Source organism: Gobius niger, assembly GCF_951799975.1.
Source record: "Gobius niger genome assembly, contig: SCAFFOLD_64, whole genome shotgun sequence".
NCBI classification, from domain to species: domain Eukaryota; kingdom Metazoa; phylum Chordata; class Actinopteri; order Gobiiformes; family Gobiidae; genus Gobius; species Gobius niger.
Window position 1 is genome coordinate 110,001 of NW_027639166.1, and position 25,192 is coordinate 135,192.

General features: G+C 53.9%; 1 protein-coding gene across 1 annotated transcript in view; it reads left to right on the forward strand.

Moving 5' to 3' along the window:
- ubr2 (ubiquitin protein ligase E3 component n-recognin 2) overlaps nt 1-25,192 on the forward strand; it is a 132,204-nt gene that overhangs the window by 92,109 nt on the left and 14,903 nt on the right. Inside the window, exons 27-38 of the mRNA XM_079583267.1 lie at nt 2,343-2,423; nt 7,202-7,392; nt 7,951-8,053; nt 8,527-8,632; nt 9,266-9,350; nt 10,175-10,348; nt 12,573-12,728; nt 12,808-12,956; nt 17,214-17,269; nt 18,669-18,765; nt 20,643-20,710; nt 20,779-20,917. Coding sequence (XP_079439393.1) covers nt 2,343-2,423; nt 7,202-7,392; nt 7,951-8,053; nt 8,527-8,632; nt 9,266-9,350; nt 10,175-10,348; nt 12,573-12,728; nt 12,808-12,956; nt 17,214-17,269; nt 18,669-18,765; nt 20,643-20,710; nt 20,779-20,917 — 1,405 coding nt within the window. The remainder of the gene's footprint in view (nt 1-2,342; nt 2,424-7,201; nt 7,393-7,950; nt 8,054-8,526; nt 8,633-9,265; nt 9,351-10,174; nt 10,349-12,572; nt 12,729-12,807; nt 12,957-17,213; nt 17,270-18,668; nt 18,766-20,642; nt 20,711-20,778; nt 20,918-25,192) is intronic.

The following is a 25,192-nucleotide window of genomic DNA, read 5'->3' on the forward strand; positions in this document are numbered from 1 at the left end:
AGTCGGTGTCGAACGTTACTTTCACTCTTGTTTCAGTCGGTGTCGAACGTTACTTTCACTCTCGTTTCAGTCTGTGTCGAACGTTACTTTCACTCTCGTTTCAGTCGGTGTCGAACGTTACTTTCACTCTTGTTTCAGTCGGTGTCGAACGTTACTTTCACTCTTGTTTCAGTCGTGTCGAACGTTACTTTCACTCTCGTTTCAGTCGGTGTCGAACGTTACTTTCACTCTCGTTTCAGTCGTGTCGAACGTTACTTTCACTCTTGTTTCAGTCGGTGTCGAACGTTACTTTCACTCTCGTTTCAGTCAGTGTCGAACGTTACTTTCACTCTCGTTTCAGTCAGTGTCGAACGTTACTTTCACTCTCGTTTCAGTCGGTGTCGAACGTTACTTTCACTCTCGTTTCAGTCGTGTCGAACGTGACTTTCACTCTCGTTTCAGTCGGTGTCGAACGTTACTTTCACTCTTGTTTCAGTCGGTGTCGAGCGTTACTTTCACTCTCGTTTCAGTCGGTGTCGAGCGTTACTTTCACTCTCGTTTCAGTCGGTGTCGAACGTTACTTTCACTCTCGTTTCAGTCGGTGTCGAACGTTACTTTCACTCTCGTTTCAGTCGTGTCGAACGTTACTTTCACTCTCGTTTCAGTCGGTGTCGAACGTTACTTTCACTCTCGTTTCAGTCGGTGTCGAACGTTACTTTCACTCTCGTTTCAGTCGGTGTCGAACGTTACTTTCACTCTCGTTTCAGTCGGTGTCGAACGTTACTTTCACTCTTGTTTCAGTCGGTGTCGAGCGTTACTTTCACTCTCGTTTCAGTCGGTGTCGAGCGTTACTTTCACTCTCGTTTCAGTCGGTGTCGAACGTGACTTTCACTCTCGTTTCAGTCGGTGTCGAACGTTACTTTCACTCTCGTTTCAGTCGGTGTCGAACGTTACTTTCACTCTCGTTTCAGTCGGTGTCGAACGTTACTTTCACTCTCGTTTCAGTCGGTGTCGAACGTGACTTTCACTCTCGTTTCAGTCGGTGTCGAACGTTACTTTCACTCTCGTTTCAGTCGGTGTCGAACGTTACTTTCACTCTCGTTTCAGTCGGTGTCGAACGTTACTTTCACTCTCGTTTCAGTCGGTGTCGAACGTTACTTTCACTCTCGTTTCAGTCGGTGTCGAACGTTACTTTCACTCTCGTTTCAGTCGGTGTCGAACGTGACTTTCACTCTCGTTTCAGTCGGTGTCGAACGTTACTTTCACTCTCGTTTCAGTCGGTGTCGAGCGTTACTTTCACTCTCGTTTCAGTCGGTGTCGAACGTTACTTTCACTCTCGTTTCAGTCGGTGTCGAACGTTACTTTCACTCTCGTTTCAGTCGGTGTCGAACGTTACTTTCACTCTCGTTTCAGTCGGTGTCGAACGTTACTTTCATTCTCGTTTCAGTCGTGTCGAACGTTACTTTCACTCTCGTTTCAGTCGTGTCGAGCGTTACTTTCACTCTCGTTTCAGTCGGTGTCGAACGTTACTTTCACTCTCGTTTCAGTCGGTGTCGAACGTTACTTTCACTCTCGTTTCAGTCGGTGTCGAACGTTACTTTCACTCTCGTTTCAGTCGGTGTCGAACGTTACTTTCATTCTCGTTTCAGTCGGTGTCGAACGTTACTTTCACTCTCGTTTCAGTCGGTGTCGAACGTTACTTTCATTCTCGTTTCAGTCGGTGTCGAGCGTTACTTTCACTCTCGTTTCAGTCGGTGTCGAACGTTACTTTCACTCTCGTTTCAGTCGGTGTCGAACGTTACTTTCACTCTCGTTTCAGTCGGTGTCGAACGTTACTTTCACTCTTGTTTCAGTCGGTGTCGAACGTTACTTTCACTCTCGTTTCAGTCGGTGTCGAACGTTACTTTCACTCTCGTTTCAGTCGGTGTCGAACGTTACTTTCACTCTCGTTTCAGTCGGTGTCGAACGTTACTTTCACTCTCGTTTCAGTCGGTGTCGAACGTTACTTTCACTCTCGTTTCAGTCGGTGTCGAACGTTACTTTCACTCTCGTTTCAGTCGGTGTCGAACGTTACTTTCACTCTCGTTTCAGTCGGTGTCGAACGTTACTTTCACTCTCGTTTCAGTCGGTGTCGAACGTTACTTTCACTCTCGTTTCAGTCGGTGTCGAACGTTACTTTCACTCTCGTTTCAGTCGGTGTCGAACGTTACTTTCACTCTCGTTTCTGTCGGTGTCGAGCGTTACTTTCACTCTCGTTTCAGTCGGTGTCGAACGTTACTTTCATTCTCGTTTCAGTCGGTGTCGAGCGTTACTTTCACTCTCGTTTCAGTCGGTGTCGAACGTTACTTTCACTCTCGTTTCAGTCGGTGTCGAACGTGAAGTCTCTGAGGCAGCGTTCAGTCGGTGCCTCTGTTGCTGTGAGCTCTGCCCCGGACCCTGACGATGTGAGTAACTAACAAGCTCATCTGTAATGTTAATGCAGTCTCTCTGAAGCTCCACTTCCTGTCTGACTCTTCACTTCCTGCCTGACTTTCCACTTCCTGCCTGACTCTTCACTTCCTGTCTGATGCTCCACTTCCTGACTGACTTTCCACTTCCTGCCTGACTCTTCACTTCCTGCCTGACGCTCCACTTCCTGTCTGACGCTCCACTTCCTGCCTGACTCTTCACTTCCTGTCTAGCTCTTCACTTCCTGCCTGACTCTCCACTTCCTGTCTAACTCTTCACTTCCTGTCTGACTCTTCACTTCCTGCCTGACTCTCCACTTCCTGTCTGACGCTCCACTTCCTGTCTAACTCTTCACTTCCTGTGTGACTCTTCACTTCCTGCCTGACTTTCCACTTCCTGCCTGACTCTTCACTTCCTGCCTGACGCTCCACTTCCTGTCTGACGCTCCACTTCCTGCCTGACTCTTCACTTCCTGTCTGACTCTTCACTTCCTGCCTGACTCTTCACTTCCTGTCTGACTCTTCACTTCCTGCCTGACTCTTCACTTCCTGTCTGACTCTTCACTTCCTGCCTGACTCTTCACTTCCTGCCTGACTCTTCACTTCCTGCCTGACTCTTCACTTCCTGCCTGACTCTTCACTTCCTGCCTGACTCTTCACTTCCTGTCTGACTCTTCACTTCCTGCCTGACTCTTCACTTCCTGCCTGACTCTTCACTTCCTGCCTGACTCTTCACTTCCTGTCTGACTCTTCACTTCCTGCCTGACTCTTCACTTCCTGTCTGATGCTCCACTTCCTGACTGACTTTCCACTTCCTGCCTGACTCTTCACTTCCTGCCTGACTCTTCACTTCCTGTCTGACTCTTCACTTCCTGCCTGACTCTTCACTTCCTGTCTGACTCTTCACTTCCTGCCTGACTCTTCACTTCCTGCCTGACTCTCCACTTCCTGCCTGACGCTCCACTTCCTGTGTGACTCTTCACTTCCTGCCTGACTCTCCACTTCCTGCCTGACTTTCCACTTCCTGCCAGACGCTCCACTTCCTGCCTGACTCTCCACTTCCTGTCTGACTCTCCACTTCCTGCCTGACTTTCCACTTCCTGCCAGACGCTCCACTTCCTGCCTGACTCTCCACTTCCTGTCTGACTCTTCACTTCCTGCGTGACTCTTCACTTCCTGCCTGACGCTCCACTTCCTGCCTGACTCTCCACTTCCTGCCTGACGCTCCACTTCCTGCCTGACGCTCCACTTCCTGCCTGACTCTTCACTTCCTGCCTGACTCTTCACTTCCTGCCTGACGCTCCACTTCCTGCCTGACGCTCCACTTCCTGCCTGACTCTTCACTTCCTGCCTGACTCTTCACTTCCTGTCTGACTCTTCACTTCCTGCCTGACTGTCCACTTCCTGCCTGACTCTTCACTTCCTGTCTGACTCTTCACTTCCTGCCTGACTCTTCACTTCCTGCCTGACTCTTCACTTTCTGCCTGACTTTCCACTTCCTGCCAGACGCTCCACTTCCTGCCTGACTCTCCACTTCCTGTCTGACTCTCCACTTCCTGCGTGACTCTTCACTTCCTGCCTGACTCTCCACTTCCTGTCTGACTCTTCACTTCCTGCCTGACGCTCCACTTCCTGCCTGACTCTTCACTTCCTGCCTGACTCTCCACTTCCTGCGTGACTCTCCACTTCCTGCCTGACGCTCCACTTCCTGCCTGACTCTCCACTTCCTGCCTGACGCTCCACTTCCTGCCTGACGCTCCACTTCCTGCCTGACTCTTCACTTCCTGCCTGACTCTTCACTTCCTGCCTGACGCTCCACTTCCTGTCTGACTCTCCACTTCCTGCCTGACTCTTCACTTCCTGCCTTACTCTTCACTTCCTGCCTGACGCTCCACTTCCTGTCTGACGCTCCACTTCCTGCCTGACTCTCAACTTCCTGCCTGACTCTTCACTTCCTGCCTGACTCTTCACTTCCTGCCTGACGCTCCACTTCCTGCCTGACGCTCCACTTCCTGCCTGACTCTTCACTTCCTGCCTGACTCTTCACTTCCTGTCTGACTCTTCACTTCCTGCCTGACTCTTCACTTCCTGTCTGACTCTTCACTTCCTGCCTGACTCTTCACTTCCTGCCTGACTCTTCACTTCCGGTCTGACTCTTCACTTCCTGCCTGACTCTTCACTTCCTGTCTAACTCTTCACTTCCTGTCTGACGCTCCACTTCCTGTCTGACTCTTCACTTCCTGCCTGACTCTTCACTTCCTGCCTGACTCTTCACTTCCTGCCTGACTCTTCACTTCCTGTCTGACTCTTCACTTCCTGTCTGAAGCTCCACTTCCTGCCTGACTCTTCACTTCCTGCCTGACTCTCCACTTCCTGCCTGACTCTCCACTTCCTGCCTGACTGTCCACTTCCTGTCTGACTCTCCACTTCCTGCCTGACGCTCCACTTCCTGCCTGACTCTTCACTTCCTGTCTGACTCTCCACTTCCTGCCTGACGCTCCACTTCCTGTCTGACGCTCCACTTCCTGCCTGACTCTTCACTTCCTGCCTGACTCTCCACTTCCTGCCTGACTCTTCACTTCCTGTCTGACTCTTCACTTCCTGCCTGACTCTTCACTTCCTGTCTAACTCTTCACTTCCTGTCTGACGCTCCACTTCCTGTCTGACTCTTCACTTCCTGCCTGACTCTTCACTTCCTGCCTGACTCTTCACTTCCTGCCTGACTCTTCACTTCCTGTCTGACTCTTCACTTCCTGTCTGAAGCTCCACTTCCTGCCTGACTCTTCACTTCCTGCCTGACGCTCCACTTCCTGCCTGACTGTCCACTTCCTGTCTGACTCTCCACTTCCTGCCTGACGCTCCACTTCCTGCCTGACTCTTCACTTCCTGTCTGACTCTCCACTTCCTGCCTGACGCTCCACTTCCTGTCTGACGCTCCACTTCCTGCCTGACTCTTCACTTCCTGCCTGACTCTCCACTTCCTGCCTGACTCTTCACTTCCTGCCTGACTCTTCACTTCCTGCCTGACTCTTCACTTTCTGCCTGACTCTCCACTTCCTGCCTGACTCTTCACTTCCTGTCTGACTCTTCACTTCCTGCCTGACGCTCCACTTCCTGCCTGACTCTTCACTTCCTGTCTGACGCTCCACTTCCTGCCTGACTCTTCACTTCCTGCCTGACGCTCCACTTCCTGCCTGACTGTCCACTTCCTGCCTGACGCTCCACTTCCTGCCTGACTGTCCACTTCCTGTCTGACGCTCCACTTCCTGCCTGACTCTTCACTTCCTGTCTGACTCTTCACTTCCTGCCTGACGCTCCACTTCCTGCCTGACTCTTCACTTCCTGTCTGACTCTTCACTTCCTGTCTGACGCTCCACTTCCTGCCTGACGCTCCACTTCCTGCCTGACTGTCCACTTCCTGTCTGACGCTCCACTTCCTGCCTGACTCTTCACTTCCTGTCTGACTCTTCACTTCCTGCCTGACGCTCCACTTCCTGCCTGACTCTTCACTTCCTGTCTGACGCTCCACTTCCTGCCTGACTCTTCACTTCCTGTCTGACGCTCCACTTCCTGCCTGACTGTCCACTTCCTGTCTGACGCTCCACTTCCTGCCTGACTCTTCACTTCCTGCCTGACTCTTCACTTCCTGTCTGACGCTCCACTTCCTGCCTGACTCTTCACTTTCTGCCTGACTCTCCATTTCCTGCCTGACTCTCCACTTCCTGCCTGACTCTTTACTTCCTGCCTGACTCTTCACTTCCTGTCTGACTCTCCATTTCCTGCCTGACTTTCCACTTCCTGCCTGACTCTTCACTTCCTGCCTGACTGTTCACTTCCTGTCTGACGCTCCACTTCCTGCCTGACGCTCCACTTCCTGCCTGACTCTTCACTTCCTGACTGACTTTCCACTTCCTGTCTTACTCTTCACTTCCTGCCTGACTGTTCACTTCCTGCCTGACGCTCCACTTCCTGTCTGACTCTCCACTTCCTGTCTGATGCTCCACTTCCTGTCTGACGCTCCACTTCCTGCCTGACTCTTCACTTCCTGTCTGACGCTCCACTTCCTGTCTAACTCTTCACTTCCTGTCTGACGCTCCACTTCCTGCCTGACTCTTCACTTCCTGTCTGACGCTCCACTTCCTGCCTGACTGTCCACTTCCTGCCTGACTCTCCACTTCCTGTCTGACGCTCCACTTCCTGCCTGACTCTTCACTTCCTGTCTGACGCTCCACTTCCTGTCTAACTCTCCACTTCCTGCCTGACGCTCCACTTCCTGCCTGACTCTTCACTTCCTGTCTGACTCTTCACTTCCTGCCTGACTGTCCACTTCCTGCCTGACTCTTCACTTCCTGTCTGACGCTCCACTTCCTGCCTGACTCTCCACTTCCTGCCTGACTCTTCACTTCCTGTCTGACTCTCCACTTCCTGCCTGACGCTCCACTTCCTGCCTGACTCCACTTCCTGCCTGACGCTCCACTTCCTGCCTGACTCTTCACTTCCTGTCTGACGCTCCACTTCCTGTCTGATGCTCCACTTCCTGCTTGACGCTCCACTTCCTGTCTAACTCTTCACTTCCTGTCTAACTCTCCACTTCCTGCCTGACTCTTCACTTCCTGACTGACTTTCCACTTCCTGTCTGACGCTCCACTTCCTGCCTGACTGTCCACTTCCTGCCTGACGCTCCACTTCCTGCCTGACTGTTCACTTCCTGTCTGACGCTCCACTTCCTGCCTGACGCTCCACTTCCTGTCTGACGCTCCACTTCCTGTCTGCAGAGGGGCCGTGACCGGGACAAGGCGGAGCGGAAGCGTAAAGCAGAAATGGCGCGTTTGCGTCGAGAGAAAGTCATGGCTCAGATGAGTGAGATGCAGAAACACTTTATCAACGAAAACAAGGAGCTGTTTAACCAGAGCCTGGAGCTGGAGCAGGAGGGCGCCTCCACCAGCCACGGAGGGGAACTGCAGAGGTCGGTCCCTTTTATTCATGTATATAAGTTGGGGGACCCCGTGGATCTTTGTGTCCGTGCATCCCTTACCTCAGTTTATTTTGAAAGTAATCACTAAGGTCTGTTTGTAAGTAAAAAGACAATACTGCTTTCAAAATAAACCCAACCCCCTGTTTTCCAATGTGAAATGGTTCCAAGTGGCCCCTGCTCGGCTCTTGAACACCTCAGGTCCCCGGACCCCTGATTTGGAAACACTGTTCTAGTGTAAAGACGATGTCCCGGGTTTTGGAAGTGGCTGTTTTATAATATACAATATTTATTTATGTTTGTGCTTCGAGTCATTTGTATTTCCTTTTTGATTCAAGTCTTACAATAATAAAAAAACTGCTTAATACCCATTGCTAACGAATACATTTAAATGAATAGGAGAGGCAATGCTAAGCTACGCTATAGGAATGACCGCTAAGCTAACGTTAGCCACAGTCGCTAATGCTACAGTTTCATGTATTGCTGCTCATGTAATACAGTCCGGCAGCAGTTTGATGATGTCATTAACCTGCCTATGCTCCGCCCCCTCAGGTGCCCTCTCTCACCTGGGCGACGTGTGTGTGTGGGCCCGGGTCGAGTGGGCGGGGCTCCTGTCAGTCACGTGACCTGTATCCTGTGTCAGGAGGAGCAGGAGGTGAGCAGTGTGGGCAGTGTGGGCGGTGTGGGCGGTGTGGGCAGTGTGGGCGGTGCGGGCTGTGTGGGCAGTGTGGGCAGTGTGGGCTGTGTGGGCGGTGTGGGCTGTGTGGGTGGTGTTAGTGGAGTGGGCAGTGTGGGCGGTGTGGGCCGTGTGGGCCGTGTGAGCAGTGTGGGCAGTGTGGGCGGTGTGGGCAGTGTGGGCAGTGTGGGCAGTGTGGGCAGTGTGGGCAGTGTGGGCTGTGTGGGCGGTGTGGGTGGTGTTAGTGGAGTGGGCAGTGTGGGCCGTGTGGGCCGTGTGGGCCGTGTGAGCAGTGTGGGCAGTGTGGGCGGTGTGGGCAGTGTGGGCGGTGTGGGCAGTGTGGGCTGTGTGGGCGGTGTGGGCGGTGTGGGCGGTGTTGGCAGTGTGGGCAGAGTGGGCATTAGTTTCAAACCAGGAAGTTAAAGTTATTCTTCTGACTGTGATTGGTTCAGGTGCGCGCTGAGGGCGGGGCTATGGTCCTCGCCGCCTTTGTTCAGAGATCCACCGTCCTCTGCCAGACGCGCCAATCACCCTCCACCGGCCAATCAGAGAGCAGAGGTAAACACACACCGGCCAATCAGAGAGCAGAGGTAAACACACACCGGCCAATCAGAGAGCAGAGGTAAACACACACCGGCCAATCAGAGAGCAGAGGTAAACACACACCGGCCAATGAGAGAGCAGAGGTAAACACACCGGCCAATCAGAGAGCAGAGGTAAACACACTGACCAATCAGAGAGCAGAGGTAAACACACTGACCAATCAGAGAGCAGAGGTAAACACACAGCGGCCAATCAGAGAGCAGAGGTAAACACACAGCGGCCAATCAGAGAGCAGAGGTAAACACACACCGGCCAATCAGAGAGCAGAAACACCTCGTAATTCGTTTAGTAAATTAAATAGTTTAATTTTGTAGGTTAGCCTAGCGTTAGCCTAGCGTTAGCCTAACGTTAGCCTAGCGTTTTCCTAGCGTTCGCCTAGTGTTAGCCTAACGTTAGCCTAACGTTAGCCTAACGTTAGCCTAGCGTTTGCCTAGCGTTAGCCTAATGTTAGCCTAGTGTTAGCCTAACGTTAGCCTAGCGTTTGCCTAGCGTTAGCCTAGTGTTAGCCTAACGTTAGCCTAGCGTTAGCCTAGCGTTAGCCTAGCATTAGCCTAACGTTAGCCTAATGTTAGCCTTTGTGTCCGACAGACGTCCTGTTCATGACCTCTGACCTGCCGTTGGGGATCCACACGGCCAGCTGTGGACACATCATGCACGCCACCTGCTGGCAGAGGTGGGTACTGCGCCTCAGTAACAACGATGCAGATGCAATATTTTTAAAGAAGCCGTAGTAGTAAAAGTACTTGTGTGCAGGTACTTCGAGGCCGTGCAGCAGAAGGAGCAGTATTAGTAGTAGTAAAAGTACTTTTGTGCAGGTACTTCGAGGCCGTGCAGCAGAAGGAGCAGTATTAGTAGTAGTAAAAGTACTTGTGTGCAGGTACTTCGAGGCCGTGCAGCAGAAGGAGCAGTAATAGTAGTAGTAAAAGTACTTGTGTGCAGGTACTTCGAGGCCGTGCAGCAGAAGGAGCAGTATTAGTAGTAGTAAAAGTACTTGTGTGCAGGTACTTCGAGGCCGTGCAGCAGAAGGAGCAGTAATAGTAGTAGTAAAAGTACTTGTGTGCAGGTACTTCGAGGCCGTGCAGCAGAAGGAGCAGTAATAGTAGTAGTAAAAGTACTTGTGTGCAGGTACTTCGAGGCCGTGCAGCAGAAGGAGCAGTATTAGTAGTAGTAAAAGTACTTGTGTGCAGGTACTTCGAGGCCGTGCAGCAGAAGGAGCAGTAATAGTAGTAGTAAAAGTACTTGTGTGCAGGTACTTCGAGGCCGTGCAGCAGAAGGAGCAGTATTAGTAGTAGTAAAAGTACTTTTGTGCAGGTACTTCGAGGCCGTGCAGCAGAAGGAGCAGTAATAGTAGTAGTAAAAGTACTTGTGTGCAGGTACTTCGAGGCCGTGCAGCAGAAGGAGCAGTATTAGTAGTAGTAAAAGTACTTTTGTGCAGGTACTTCGAGGCCGTGCAGCAGAAGGAGCAGTAATAGTAGTAGTAAAAGTACTTGTGTGCAGGTACTTCGAGGCCGTGCAGCAGAAGGAGCAGCGTCGGCAGCAGAGACTTCGAGGTCACACGAGTTTCGACGTTGAAAATGGAGAGTTTCTGTGTCCCCTGTGCGAATGTCTCAGCAACACCGTCATCCCACTGTTGCCCCCGGCAACGGCCTCATGCACCGCCCCGGCAGCCAGGTAACCGCCCCGGCAGCCAGGTAACCGCCCCGGCAGCCAGGTAACCGCCCCGGCAGCCAGGTAACCGCCCCGGCAGCCAGGTAACCGCCCCGGCAGCCAGGTAACCGCCCCGGCAGCCTGGTAACCGCCCCGGCAGCCAGGTAACCGCCCCGGTAACCGCCCCGGCAGCCAGGTAACCGCCCCGGCGGCCGGGTAACCGCCCCGGTAACCGCACCGGCAGCCAGGTAACCGCCCCGGCGGCCGGGTAACCGCCCCGGTAACCGCCCCGGCAGCCGGGTAACCGCCCCGGCAGCCGGGTAACACCCGCTAAAGTATCACCGCGCTGCTGTAACAGACACGACTGTGAGACTTTCATGAGGAGAATCTGAGAACCATAATAACATGTATAATGGGGACCACGCCTGAGATTTGGGGGTCAATTAATTTACGTGTGAATGGGGGAGAGCCTCATCCCATGCTAACCTAGCCTCGTAGCATAGTAGCCTAGCTTTGTCCCATGCTAACCTAGCCTCGTAATATAGTAGCCTAGCTTTGTCCCATGCTAACCTAGCCTCGTAGCATCGTAGCCTAGCTTTGTCCCATGCTAACCTAGCGTGATATTATGCTAACGTAGCCTCATGCTAGTAAAAATGACACACTGTGCTGTCCTCACAACACGTGTCTCTGTTGTGTGCTGCTAAACAGCCAGCGAACCATCAACAAAAAACTCCAGACAAGGCTTTCTTTTCTTTAGTGTTTGGTAATTGTCGATATAAATCGGTAAGTGTATTAAAGAGGGCGTGTTCTGCTTTAAAGAGGGGGTGTTCTGCTTTAAAGAGGGGGTGTTCTGCTTTAAAGAGGGGGTGTTCTGCTTTAAAGAGGGGGTGTTCTGCTTTAAAGAGGGGGTGTTCTGCTTTAAAGAGGGGGTGTTCTGCTTTAAAGAGGGCGTGTTCTGCTTTAAAGAGGGGGTGTTCTGCTTTAAAGAGGGGGTGTTCTGCTTTAAAGAGGGGGTGTTCTGCTTTAAAGAGGGGGTGTTCTGCTTTTGTCAGCCCCATAGCACCAGTCTATATCTCACTACAATGATGACAAACCTTCTGTTGGTCTGTAAATGCAGTAAATTAGAATAACTGCCTTGTATAAAATGTCTCTCTCAAAATGGCTGTAGTGAATGTCTTGAAATAGGCCTCTGTCTCTTTAAGAACCTCTGAGCCTTTAGACACGCCCCCTCCACACGCTGTCTGTGGCATCAGTGGGGAGGGGGTTCTGCTGAGGAGCAGTGGTTGGTTACTCGGCTGGTGACCAAAGCTCGGAGGCGTCTCCAGGAGGTGGGGGCGTTCCTAGGAGGACTCAGGCAAACCTATCCCTAAAATGGCCGCCATCAGAGTTTTTACAGATTACCCAAAATGGCCGCCATCAGAGTTTTTACAGATTACTCAAAATGGCCGCCATCAGAGTTTTTACAGATTACCCAAAATGGCCGCCATCAGAGTTTTTACAGATTACTCAGAAATACGTGAATGTGCCAAGGCAACACTTCAGCCATGTTTTTAATGAGGGAGTGACAGAATAACAGGATGGAAAGCTGGAAAAAGTCCATTTTACAGAATACCCCCCCTTTAAACAGAAAAAAAGAGGCAATTACCAGCATTGCATTTACAATAGCACAGTAGCCATGTGACATTGTAATAACAAAACATAAAAAAGTAATATAACTTAAACAAACACAATAAGTTGTCTTTGTTTGACTGTCTCTCACACAGAGACTCACACAGACGGAGATCTTCCCAGGCTCAAACATACGGAGCGACACAGCGCGGTCATGAGTAGCTCACAGGCTTGTTTTCTGCCGTGCGGGCTAACTAGCTAACGTGCTACATACGGAGCGACACAGCGCGTTCATGAGTAGCTTACAGGCTTGTTTTCTGCCGTGCGGGCTAACTAGCTAACGTGCTACGAGAAAAAACATCACGAGAGGAGCACTCACTCTGCAGCAGCAAAAAAAGATCTTTACTGGAGATGACTTATTTAGTTTATAATGGCTTTTTAACACAAATTTTAGCATGGGTTATTTCCAATTATTGAACGTATTTAAGACTTTTGAACTAGTTTATAAACCTTATGAAGTTCTAACTGTGTTTGACCCAAGGACATGACACTGTGAGAAAGTTCACCCACGTTGTTGTTTTCCTATATTGTTCCAGCTTGTGTCGTCGTGTCTTGAAAAATAAATCTTCTTCTCATGCAGTTTGGTGCAGAGCCTGGAGACGTGGATGAGCGCCACCCACTTGCAGCTGGAAGCACTGCGGCGCCGAGAGCAGAGCGCTGGGGGGGAGGAGCCTATGGTATCTGAGGGGGCGGGGCCTGCTGCACCTGAAGGATTCAAGCTGGACTTTGTTCCAGAGTAAGATTTATTCTGTGTGACACAAAAGTATATGAAAGAGCTCATTGTTTCCATTAAGACGGATGATTCTGCCCCCCAGGAGCCCCCTCTCCTCTGGGCTGTCTGAGATGATGACCACCTTCAGTCTGGCCGTGTATAAAGTCGGGTTAAAGACAAATCCCAACGAACAGGATCCAAGACTCGCGGCTCTGAGCTGGTCCAGCTCCGCCTTCACCCTCCAGGCCACGGGTGAGTCCCCTCTGTACCCACGGGTGAGTCCCCTCTGTACCCACAGGTGAGTCCCCTCTGTACCCACAGGTGAGTCCCCTCTGTACCCACAGGTGAGTCCCCTCCAGGCCACAGGTGAGTCCCCTCTGTACCCACGGGTGAGTCCCCTCTGTACCCACAGGTGAGTCCCCTCTGTACCCACAGGTGAGTCCCCTCTGTACCCACAGGTGAGTCCCCTCTGTACCCACAGGTGAGTCCCCTCCAGGCCACAGGTGAGTCCCCTCTGTACCCACGGGTGAGTCCCCTCTGTACCCACGGGTGAGTCCCCTCTGTACCCACAGGTGAGTCCCCTCTGTACCCACAGGTGAGTCCCCTCTGTACCCACAGGTGAGTCCCCTCTGTACCCACAGGTGAGTCCCCTCTGTACCCACAGGTGAGTCCCCTCCAGGCCACAGGTGAGTCCCCTCTGTACCCACGGGTGAGTCCCCTCTGTACCCACGGGTGAGTCCCCTCTGTACCCACAGGTGAGTCCCCTCTGTACCCACAGGTGAGTCCCCTCTGTACCCACAGGTGAGTCCCCTCTGTACCCACAGGTGAGTCCCCTCTGTACCCACGGGTGAGTCCCCTCCAGGCCACAGGTGAGTCCCCTCCAGGCCACAGGTGAGTCCCCTCTGTACCCACGGGTGAGTCCCCTCTGTACCCACAGGTGAGTCCCCTCTGTACCCACAGGTGAGTCCCCTCTGTACCCACAGGTGAGTCCCCTCTGTACCCACAGGTGAGTCCCCTCCAGGCCACGGGTGAGTCCCCTCCAGGCCACAGGTGAGTCCCCTCTGTACCCACAGGTGAGTCCCCTCCAGGCCACGGGTGAGTCCCCTCCAGGCCACGGGTGAGTCCCCTCTGTACCCACGGGTGAGTCCCCTCTGTACCCACGGGTGAGTCCCCTCTGTACCCACGGGTGAGTCCCCTCTGTACCCACGGGTGAGTCCCCTCTGTACCCACAGGTGAGTCCCCTCTGTACCCACAGGTGAGTCCCCTCCAGGCCACGGGTGAGTCCCCTCCAGGCCACAGGTGAGTCCCCTCCAGGCCACGGGTGAGTCCCCTCTGTACCCACAGGTGAGTCCCCTCTGTACCCACAGGTGAGTCCCCTCTGTACCCACAGGTGAGTCCCCTCTGTACCCACAGGTGAGTCCCCTCTGTACCCACAGGTGAGTCCCCTCTGTACCCACAGGTGAGTCCCCTCTGTACCCACGGGTGAGTCCCCTCCAGGCCACAGGTGAGTCCCCTCCAGGCCACAGGTGAGTCCCCTCTGTACCCACGGGTGAGTCCCCTCTGTACCCACAGGTGAGTCCCCTCTGTACCCACAGGTGATTCCCCTCTGTACCCACAGGTGAGTCCCCTCTGTACCCACAGGTGAGTCCCCTCTGTACCCACAGGTGAGTCCCCTCCAGGCCACGGGTGAGTCCCCTCCAGGCCACAGGTGAGTCCCCTCTGTACCCACAGGTGAGTCCCCTCCAGGCCACGGGTGAGTCCCCACCAGGCCACGGGTGAGTCCCCTCTGTACCCACGGGTGAGTCCCCTCTGTACCCACGGGTGAGTCCCCTCTGTACCCACGGGTGAGTCCCCTCTGTACCCACGGGTGAGTCCCCTCTGTACCCACAGGTGAGTCCCCTCTGTACCCACAGGTGAGTCCCCTCCAGGCCACGGGTGAGTCCCCTCCAGGCCACGGGTGAGTCCCCTCTGTACCCACGGGTGAGTCCCCTCTGTACCCACGGGTGAGTCCCCTCTGTACCCACGGGTGAGTCCCCTCTGTACCCACAGGTGAGTCCCCTCTGTACCCACAGGTGAGTCCCCTCCAGGCCACGGGTGAGTCCCCTCCAGGCCACAGGTGAGTCCCCTCCAGGCCACGGGTGAGTCCCCTCTGTACCCACAGGTGAGTCCCCTCTGTACCCACAGGTGAGTCCCCTCTGTACCCACAGGTGAGTCCCCTCTGTACCCACAGGTGAGTCCCCTCTGTACCCACAGGTGAGTCCCCTCTGTACCCACAGGTGAGTCCCCTCTGTACCCACGGGTGAGTCCCCTCCAGGCCACAGGTGAGTCCCCTCCAGGCCACAGGTGAGTCCCCTCTGTACCCACGGGTGAGTCCCCTCTGTACCCACAGGTGAGTCCCCTCTGTACCCACAGGTGAGTCCCCTCTGTACCCACAGGTGAGTCCCCTCCAGGCCACGGGTGAGTCCCCTCCAGGCCACAGGTGAGTCCCCTCTGTACCCACAGGTGAGTCCCCTCCAGGCCACGGGTGAGTCCCCTCCAGGCCACGGGTGAGTCCCCTCTGTACCCACGGGTGAGTCCCCTCTGTACCCACGGGTGAGTCCCCTCTGTACCCACGGGTGAGTCCCCTCTGTACCCACGGGTGAGTCCCCTCTGTACCCACAGGTGAGTCCCCTCTGTACCCACAGGTGAGTCCCCTCCAGGCCACGGGTGAGTCCCCTCCAGGCCACGGGTGAGTTCCCTCCAGGCCACGGGAGAAAAAAGAATCCAGCCCAACCCTACCTCTGTAACGATTCACCTGTCTCTTCCAAGGCGTGACTGCTACTACGCACTATTAGGTAACGGGCGGATCTGTGTACCAGCAGGGGTGAATAACCAACCAACAAACAAATGCTTTCACTTTGGCTCTATTTTATATGTACAGCCACATCCCACCCCAACGCTCGAGCGTAAAACCTGTTGAACACAAAACAACGCACTAGGGCGCATGAAAATAAAAGTTTATAGTCCAAATAAGTCCGTAGACCAGGAAGCCTTGAAACCCACCACAGGCCTGGTTTCTACGGGACAGAATAAACGCGGTTATAGCATCAGGTAGCCGGCTATGTGGCCATCGGCAGCCAAGTTACTCACAACCCGAGCGGCTGCCCTCCCGTGCACCCCAAGTCGGACAAGACACTCCCAGCAGCTCCACGAAGCGTAAATCCACCTCCGTCCTGGATGGTTAGTTCCAAAAACCGTGCATACATCCACACAAGGTTAGCTCCTGGCAACGCAACTCTGGCGAAGTGGCAAACACACCACCGCCTTGCAACAATACAATGACACAAATACAATAAACACAGTCTATGCCTACTGTGACCAGGTTCTTCACATTGAACAACGTTATAGAGGGTTTTGGTTCACCCCTGCTGGGTGACTCCCATGTAGGGACCTAGGTGGTCTTTACACCGGAGCCCGTGGGCAGAAACCCCGACCCGAGCCCGAGCAATTAACTTGAATTGTCGGCCCAGGCGTAAATAGTTATTTATTTTTATTATACGGCTCTTCACAACGTAAGTAGAAGCTCCGTTGATTTGAATGGGATTTCCCAACGTTCTACCGGTCATTATTTTCTGATAAAGGACCTCTGAAAAAAATAATGACCGCTGCCAATGGCAACGGAGTTGGTGCTTTCATATCACTCCGCGCGTACGTAGTAGCGACACTATCTGTCCCGTCACTGCCAGAGAAGTTGGGGGAATTGCTCGTGAAGTTAGCGTGAGTCTGACTTTCAACTTACCAAGAGATTCACCACCATTACTCCTCTCAAACTGCGCCTTCAGCTAAGTAGCTAGGCTAGCTACTAGCCTTGCTGCTTCTAGCCTAGCAAAACGTTGCCGAGCAACGCGCAAACTTTTGGGAACTATTTGTCGCGGATGTCATTAAATAAACCTTTGAGCCTTCATAAAAGTGTACGAAGTTTATGTTGTGTGTGTTCAGTTGGCAAATGGCCGAATAATAAGCGGGATAATGTATAGAACGCTGGTCATTATCGGGAAAATAAGTACCGACAGGGCGAACCGGACCCCGACGCGAAGCGGAGGGGTCTTGTTTCGCCCTGAAGGTAATGACCAGCGTAATGACCAGCGTTCTATACATTATCCCTTACGTAATGTCCGGTCAGTGCCTCTATGAAGTGCATTCAGCAGCAGCACCCAAAGGAGAGCGCTGTGTGTGAGAGGTGCACGCAGCACATACCTGGGCAGGCGGGGAGGCGTGTGCGGTGTGGGGCATGTTACAGTGTCCCTCTCTCCTCCTCGTGGGGCATGTTACAGTGTCCCTCCTGCAGCACATACCTGGGAGGCGTGTGCGGTGTGGGGCATGTTACAGTGTCCCTCCTGCAGCACATACCTGGGAGGCGTGTGCGGTGTGGGGCATGTTACAGTGTCCCTCCACGCAGCACACATTTATTAAAATGTCATTAACAAAAACGATTAAAAAAAATTCTTTCTTTCTTTCTCTCTTTCTCAGAGCGGTTGTTGTTTGACGAAGACAAGCCTTTGTTTGGGAGTCTGCCCTGTCGACAGGTGAGTCTGCAGGGGCTGATGTAAGCGTGTCCCTCACAAATATAAAATGGTGTTGCCACTCTGACTTGCCTTTTGAAAATACCCTTTAAATAGGGTTAGGGTTAGTTTGTAGTTAGTTTGAATGATGTGTGTGGATGAATGGTGGTGGTCAGAGGGACCGTATACAGTATAAACAGTAAATAATGAAGTAAACAGACTCTAAAGAAAAATAGCAGTGCAGGTTTACATCACAGTGCAGTGGTTGATAAAGTGATTTAAATAGAGAGGTTATTGCACATGTTACTTCACTCAGCAGGACCTGCTCCTTCTTGCACTGAGGGTGTCTCCGTCTGCCACTGAGAGAGCTGCTCAGCTCTTCTACAGTCCCGTGCAGTGGGTGGGAGGTGTTGTCCATGATGGAGGTGAGCTTGGCTAACACCCTCCTGTCCCCCAGGGGGCAGCCCAGGACGGAGCTGGCCCTCCTGACCAGCTTGTTCAGTCTGTTCTTGTCCCGCTCTGTGCGGCCCGGGGCCCAGCACACGGCAGCGTAGTGGAGAGCAGAGGCCTGCTCACTCCGAACGACCTCAGTCTCCTCAGAAGGACCTCAGTCTCCTCAGAAGGACCTCAGTCTCCTCTGAAGGACCTCAGTCTCCTCTGAAGGACCTCAGTCTCCTCAGAAGGACCTCAGTCTCCTCAGAAGGACCTCAGTCTCCTCAGAAGGACCTCAGTCTCCTCAGAAGGACCTCAGTCTCCTCAGAAGGACCTCAGTCTCCTCAGAAGGACCTCAGTCTCCTCAGAAGGAGCTCAGTCTCCTCAGAAGGACCTCAGTCTCCTCAGAGGGACCTCAGTCTCCTCAGAAGGACCTCAGTCTATTGTCCAGTCCAGTTTATTGTTGAGGTGAACACCCAGGTACTTGAAACTGTCCACCTCCTCCATGTCCTCCCCCTGGATGTTCAGCGGTGTGTGCGGTAGTGGCTTCCTCGTGAAGTCCATCACCATCTCCTTCGTCTTACTGATGTTCAAGCACAGGTGGTTGCGCTCACACCAGTCCACAAAGTCTATGATGACTGACCGGTTCTCCAGGTCGTTCCCCTTAGACACACAGCCCACGATGGCGGAGTCGTGGGAGAACTTCTGGAGATACAGCTGTCCGTGTTGTATGTGAAGTCCGATGTGTCGATGGTGAAGAGAAGGTGCAGTGGACGACCACCGAGTATGGAGTGAATGTGAAGCGCTTTGTGAACATGTCTGCTCTTCTTCTTCTTCTCCGTCATTTTGTTTCATTGTTGATGGTTTGCAAGTCCTGAATAAAGTTCAACTGATGAATTTAAAACAGGTCAGGGTCGGCGTCAGAGCCTCCTGAAGGTTTTTATATACAGAACCTACAGCAGCGCCCCCTGTTGACCTCTGTGTGTTACAGGAAGAGTGTTTGAGCGCCCTCTGCAGGTTCGGCTCTCACTGCTGGACTGTGGCTCCGCTTTGCACCGTTCAGCAGCACTTCACCCGCCTCTACTCAGGTAACCCCGCCCCTACTGAGGTAACCCCGCCCCTTCACCCGCCTCTACTCAGGTAACCCCGCCCCTTCACCCACCTCTACTCAGGTAACCCCGCCCCTTCTGAGGTAACCCCGCCCCTTCACCCACCTCTACTCAGGTAACCCCGCCCCTTCTGAGGTAACCCCGCCCCTTCACCCGCCTCTACTCAGGTAACCCCGCCCCTTCACCCGCCTCTACTCAGGTAACCCCGCCCCTACTGAGGTAACCCCGCCCCTTCACCCGCCTCTACTCAGGTAACCCCGCCCCTACTCAGGTAACCCCGCCCCTTCACCCGCCTCTACTCAGGTAACCCCGCCCCTTCACCCGCCTCTACTCAGGTAACCCCGCCCCTTCACCCGCCTCTACTCGGGTAACTCCGCCCCTTCACCCGCCTCTACTCGGGTAACCCCGCCCCTTCACCCGCCTCTACTCGGGTAACCCCGCCCCTTCACCCGCCTCTACTCGGGTAACCCCGCCCCTTCACCCGCCTCTACTCGGGTAACCCCGCCCCTTCACCCGCCTCTACTCAGGTAACCCCGCCCCTTCACCCGCCTCTACTCAGGTAACCCCGCCCCTACTGAGGTAACCCCGCCCCTTCACCCGCCTCTACTCAGGTAACCCCGCCCCTTCACCCGCCTCTACTCAGGTAACCCCGCCCCTTCACCCGCCTCTACTCAGGTAACCCCGCCCCTTCACCCGCCTCTGCTCAGGTAACCCCGCCCCTTCACCCGCCTCTACTCAGGTAACCCCGCCCCTTCACCCGCCTCTACTCAGGTAACCCCGCCCCTTCACCCGCCCCTACTCAGGTAACCCCGCCCCTACTCAGGTAACCCCGCCCCTTCACCCGCCTCTACTCAGGTAACCCCGCCCCTTCACCCGCCTCTACTCAGGTAACCCCGCCTCTACTCAGGTAACCCCGCCCCTTCACCCGCCTCTACTCAGGTAACCCCGCCCCTTCACCCGCCTCTACTCAGGTAACCCCGCCCCTTCACCCGCCTCTGCTCAGGTAACCCCGCCCCTTCACCCGCCTCTACTCAGGTAACCCCGCCCCTTCACCCGCCTCTACTCGGGTAACCCCGCCCCTTCACCCGCCTCTACTCAGGTAACCCCGCCCCTTCACCCGCCTCTACTCAGGTAACCCCGCCCCTTCACCCGCCTCTACTCAGGTAACCCCGCCCCTTCACCCGCCTCTACTCAGGTAACCCCGCCCCTTCACCCGCCTCTACTCAGGTAACCCCGCCTCTACTCAGGTAACCCCGCCCCTACTGAGGTAACCCCGCCCCTTCACCCGCCTCTACTCAGGTAACCCCGCCCCTTCACCCGCCTCTACTCAGGTAACCCCGCCCCTTCACCCGCCTCTACTCAGGTAACCCCGCCCCTTCACCCGCCTCTACTCAGGTAACCCCGCCTCTACTCAGGTAACCCCGCCCCTACTGAGGTAACCCCGCCCCTTCACCCGCCTCTACTCAGGTAACCCCGCCCCTTCACCCGCCTCTACTCAGGTAACCCCGCCCCTACTCAGGTAACCCCGCCTCTTCACCCGCCTCTACTCAGGTCACTTACCTGCTTAAATAAAGGCTAAAGAAAAAAAAGAAAAACCCTGATCACGCCCCCTTTGTCTCTGACCACGCCCCCTTTGTCTCTGACCACGCCCCCTTGTCTCTGACCACGCCCCCTTTGTCTCTGACCACGCCCCCTTTGTCTCTGACCACGCCCCCTTTGTCTCTGACCACGCCCCCTTTGTCTCTGACCACGCCCCCTTTGTCTCTGACCACGCCCCCTTTGTCTCTGACCACGCCCCTTTACCAGTGACTGCATGTTCTAACCCAGTTATTAAGTGTGAATATCTGTCTTGTCAGCGCTGGTTTCTGAAGCTCCGCCTCCGGATGCGCCGTGTTTCCTCGACATCGACATGTTCCACCTGCTGGTGAGTGTGTGTCACTGCAGGTCCCTGTTTACTCGGCTTTTATTCTGACGGTGGTTTTATTTTGACAGGTTTACAGTGTCTTGTCCTTCAGTGCGGTTCAGGCTCTGGACCAATCAGGACACTCTTCTATAGACTCCGCCCACCTGCACCTGCTGCACCTGGTCACGGTGGCTCAGCTGGTGCAGGCGCTGCTCAGCTCATGCTCAGGTAACGCCCTAACCCTAACCAGTGTCCTAACCCTAACCAGTGTCCTAACCAGTGCCCTAACCAGTGCCCTAACCAGTGCCCCAACCAGTGCCCCAACCAGTGTCCTAACCAGTGCCCTAACCAGTGTCCTAACCAGTGTCCTAACCAGTGTCCTAACCAGTGTCCTAACCAGTGCCCTAACCAGTGCCCTAACCAGTGCCCCAACCAGTGTCCTAACCAGTGCCCTAACCAGTGTCCTAACCAGTGTCCTAACCAGTGTCCTAACCAGTGCCCTAACCAGTGCCCTAACCAGTGTCCTAACCAGTGCCCTAACCAGTGCCCTAACCAGTGCCCCAACCAGTGTCCTAACCAGTGCCCTAACCAGTGTCCTAACCAGTGTCCTAACCAGTGTCCTAACCAGTGCCCTAACCAGTGCCCTAACCAGTGTCCTAACCCTAACCAGTGTCCTAACCAGTGCCCTAACCAGTGTCCTAACCAGTGCCCTAACCAGTGCCCTAACCAGTGCCCTAACCAGTGTCCTAACCAGTGCCCTAACCAGTGCCCTAACCAGTGCCCTAACCAGTGCCCTAACCAGTGCCCTAACCAGTGTCCTAACCAGTGCCCTAACCAGTGTCCTAACCAGTGCCCTAACCAGTGTCCTAACCAGTGTCCTAACCAGTGCCCTAACCAGTGTCCTAACCAGTGTCCTAACCAGTGCCCTAACCAGTGCCCTAACCAGTGTCCTAACCAGTGCCCTAACCAGTGTCCTAACCAGTGCCCTAACCAGTGTCCTAACCAGTGTCCTAACCAGTGCCCTAACCAGTGTCCTAACCAGTGTCCTAACCAGTGCCCTAACCCTAACCAGTGTCCTAACCAGTGCCCTAACCAGTGTCCTAACCAGTGTCCTAACCAGTGTCCTAACCAGTGTCCTAACCAGTGCCCTAACCAGTGTCCTAACCAGTGTCCTAACCAGTGCCCTAACCAGTGCCCTAACCAGTGTCCTAACCAGTGCCCTAACCAGTGTCCTAACCAGTGCCCTAACCAGTGTCCTAACCAGTGTCCTAACCAGTGCCCTAACCAGTGCCCTAACCAGTGCCCTAACCCTAACCAGTGTCCTAACCAGTGCCCTAACCAGTGTCCTAACCAGTGTCCTAACCAGTGTCCTAACCAGTGTCCTAACCAGTGCCCTAACCAGTGTCCTAACCAGTGTCCTAACCAGTGCCCTAACCAGTGCCCTAACCAGTGCCCTAACCAGTGTCCTAACCAGTGCCCTAACCAGTGCCCTAACCAGTGCCCTAACCAGTGTCCTAACCAGTGCCCTAACCAGTGTCCTAACCAGTGCCCTAACCAGTGTCCCAACCAGTGTCCTAACCAGTGTCCTAACCAGTGTCCTAACCAGTGTCCCAACCAGTGTCCTAACCAGTGTCCTAACCAGTGTCCTAACCAGTGTCCCAACCAGTGTCCTAACCAGTGTCCTAACCAGTGTCCTAACCAGTGTCCTAACCAGTGCCCTAACCAGTGCCCTAACCCTAACCAGTGTCCTAACCAGTGTCCTAACCAGTGTCCTAACCAGTGTCCTAACCAGTGCCCTAACCAGTGTCCCAACCAGTGTCCCAACCAGTGTCCTAACCAGTGTCCTAACCAGTGTCCTAACCAGTGTCCTAACCAGTGTCCCAACCAGTGTCCTAACCAGTGTCCTAACCAGTGTCCTAACCAGTGCCCTAACCAGTGCCCTAACCAGTGTCCTAACCAGTGTCCTAACCAGTGTCCCAACCAGTGTCCTAACCAGTGTCCTAACCAGTGTCCTAACCAGTGTCCCAACCAGTGTCCTAACCAGTGTCCTAACCAGTGTCCTAACCAGTGTCCTAACCAGTGTCCTAACCAGTGTCCTAACCAGTGTCCTAACCAGTGTCCTAACCAGTGTCCTAACCAGTGCCCTAACCCTAACCAGTGTCCTAACCAGTGCCCTAACCAGTGTCCTAACCAGTGCCCTAACCAGTGCCCTAACCAGTGTCCCAACCAGTGTCCTAACCAGTGTCCTAACCAGTGTCCTAACCAGTGCCCTAACCAGTGCCCTAACCAGTGTCCTAACCAGTGTCCTAACCAGTGTCCCAACCAGTGTCCTAACCAGTGTCCTAACCAGTGTCCTAACCAGTGTCCCAACCAGTGTCCTAACCAGTGTCCTAACCAGTGTCCTAACCAGTGCCCTAACCAGTGCCCTAACCCTAACCAGTGTCCTAACCAGTGCCCTAACCAGTGCCCTAACCCTAACCAGTGCCCTAACCAGTGTCCTAACCAGTGTCCTAACCAGTGCCCTAACCAGTGCCCTAACCAGTGCCCTAACCAGTGTCCTAACCAGTGCCCTAACCCTAACCAGTGTCCTAACCAGTGTCCTAACCAGTGTCCTAACCAGTGTCCTAACCAGTGTCCTAACCAGTGCCCTAACCAGTGCCCTAACCCTAACCAGTGCTCTAACCAGTGTCCTAACCAGTGCCCTAACCCTAACCAGTGCTCTAACCAGTGTCCTAACCAGTGTCCTAACCAGTGCTCTAACCAGTGTCCTAACCAGTGCTCTAACCAGTGTCCTAACCAGTGTCCTAACCAGTGTCCTAACCAGTGTCCTAACCAGTGTCCTAACCAGTGCCCTAACCAGTGCCCTAACCCTAACCAGTGCTCTAACCAGTGTCCTAACCAGTGCCCTAACCCTAACCAGTGCTCTAACCAGTGTCCTAACCAGTGTCCTAACCAGTGCTCTAACCAGTGTCCTAACCAGTGTCCTAACCAGTGCTCTAACCAGTGTCCTAACCAGTGCTCTAACCAGTGTCCTAACCAGTGTCCTAACCAGTGCCCTAACCAGTGTCCTAACCAGTGTCCTAACCAGTGTCCTAACCAGTGCCCTAACCAGTGTCCTAACCAGTGTCCTAACCAGTGTCCTAACCAGTGCCCTAACCAGTGTCCTAACCAGTGCCCTAACCAGTGTCCTAACCAGTGCCCTAACCCTAACCAGTGCCCTAACCAGTGCCCTAACCCTAACCAGTGCCCTAACCAGTGCCCTAACCAGTGCCCTAACCAGTGCCCTAACCAGTGCCCTAACCCTAACCAGTGCCCTAACCAGTGTCCTAACCAGTGTCCTAACCAGTGCCCTAACCAGTGCCCCAACCAGTGCCCTAACCAGTGCCCTAACCCTAACCAGTGCTCTAACCAGTGTCCTAACCAGTGCCCTAACCAGTGTCCTAACCAGTGCCCTAACCAGTTTCCTAACCAGTGCCCTAACCAGTGTCCCAACCAGTGTCCTAACCAGTGTCCTAACCAGTGTCCTAACCAGTGCCCTAACCAGTGTCCTAACCAGTGTCCTAACCAGTGTCCTAACCAGTGTCCTAACCAGTGTCCTAACCAGTGTCCCAACCAGTGTCCTAACCAGTGTCCTAACCAGTGTCCTAACCAGTGTCCTAACCAGTGTCCTAACCAGTGTCCTAACCAGTGTCCTAACCAGTGTCCTAACCAGTGCCCTAACCAGTGCCCTAACCAGTGTCCTAACCAGTGTCCTAACCAGTGTCCCAACCAGTGTCCTAACCAGTGTCCTAACCAGTGTCCTAACCAGTGTCCTAACCAGTGTCCTAACCAGTGTCCTAACCAGTGCCCTAACCAGTGTCCTAACCAGTGTCCCAACCAGTGTCCTAACCAGTGTCCTAACCAGTGTCCTAACCAGTGTCCTAACCAGTGTCCTAACCAGTGCCCTAACCAGTGTCCTAACCAGTGTCCTAACCAGTGCCCTAACCAGTGCCCTAACCCTAACCAGTGCCCTAACCAGTGTCCTAACCAGTGCCCTAACCAGTGCCCTAACCCTAACCAGTGCCCTAACCAGTGTCCTAACCAGTGCCCTAACCAGTGTCCTAACCAGTGCCCCAACCAGTGTCCTAACCAGTGTCCTAACCAGTGCCCTAACCAGTGCTCTAACCAGTGTCCTAACCAGTGCCCTAACCCTAACCAGTGTCCTAACCAGTGCCCCAACCAGTGTCCTAACCAGTGCCCTAACCAGTGCCCTAACCAGTGCCCTAACCAGTGTCCTAACCAGTGTCCTAACCAGTGCCCTAACCAGTGTCCTAACCAGTGCCCTAACCAGTGCCCTAACCAGTGTCCTAACCAGTGTCCTAACCAGTGTCCTAACCAGTGCCCTAACCAGTGTCCTAACCAGTGTCCTAACCAGTGCCCTAACCAGTGTCCTAACCAGTGTCCTAACCAGTGCCCTAACCAGTGCCCTAACCAGTGTCCTAACCAGTGTCCTAACCAGTGCCC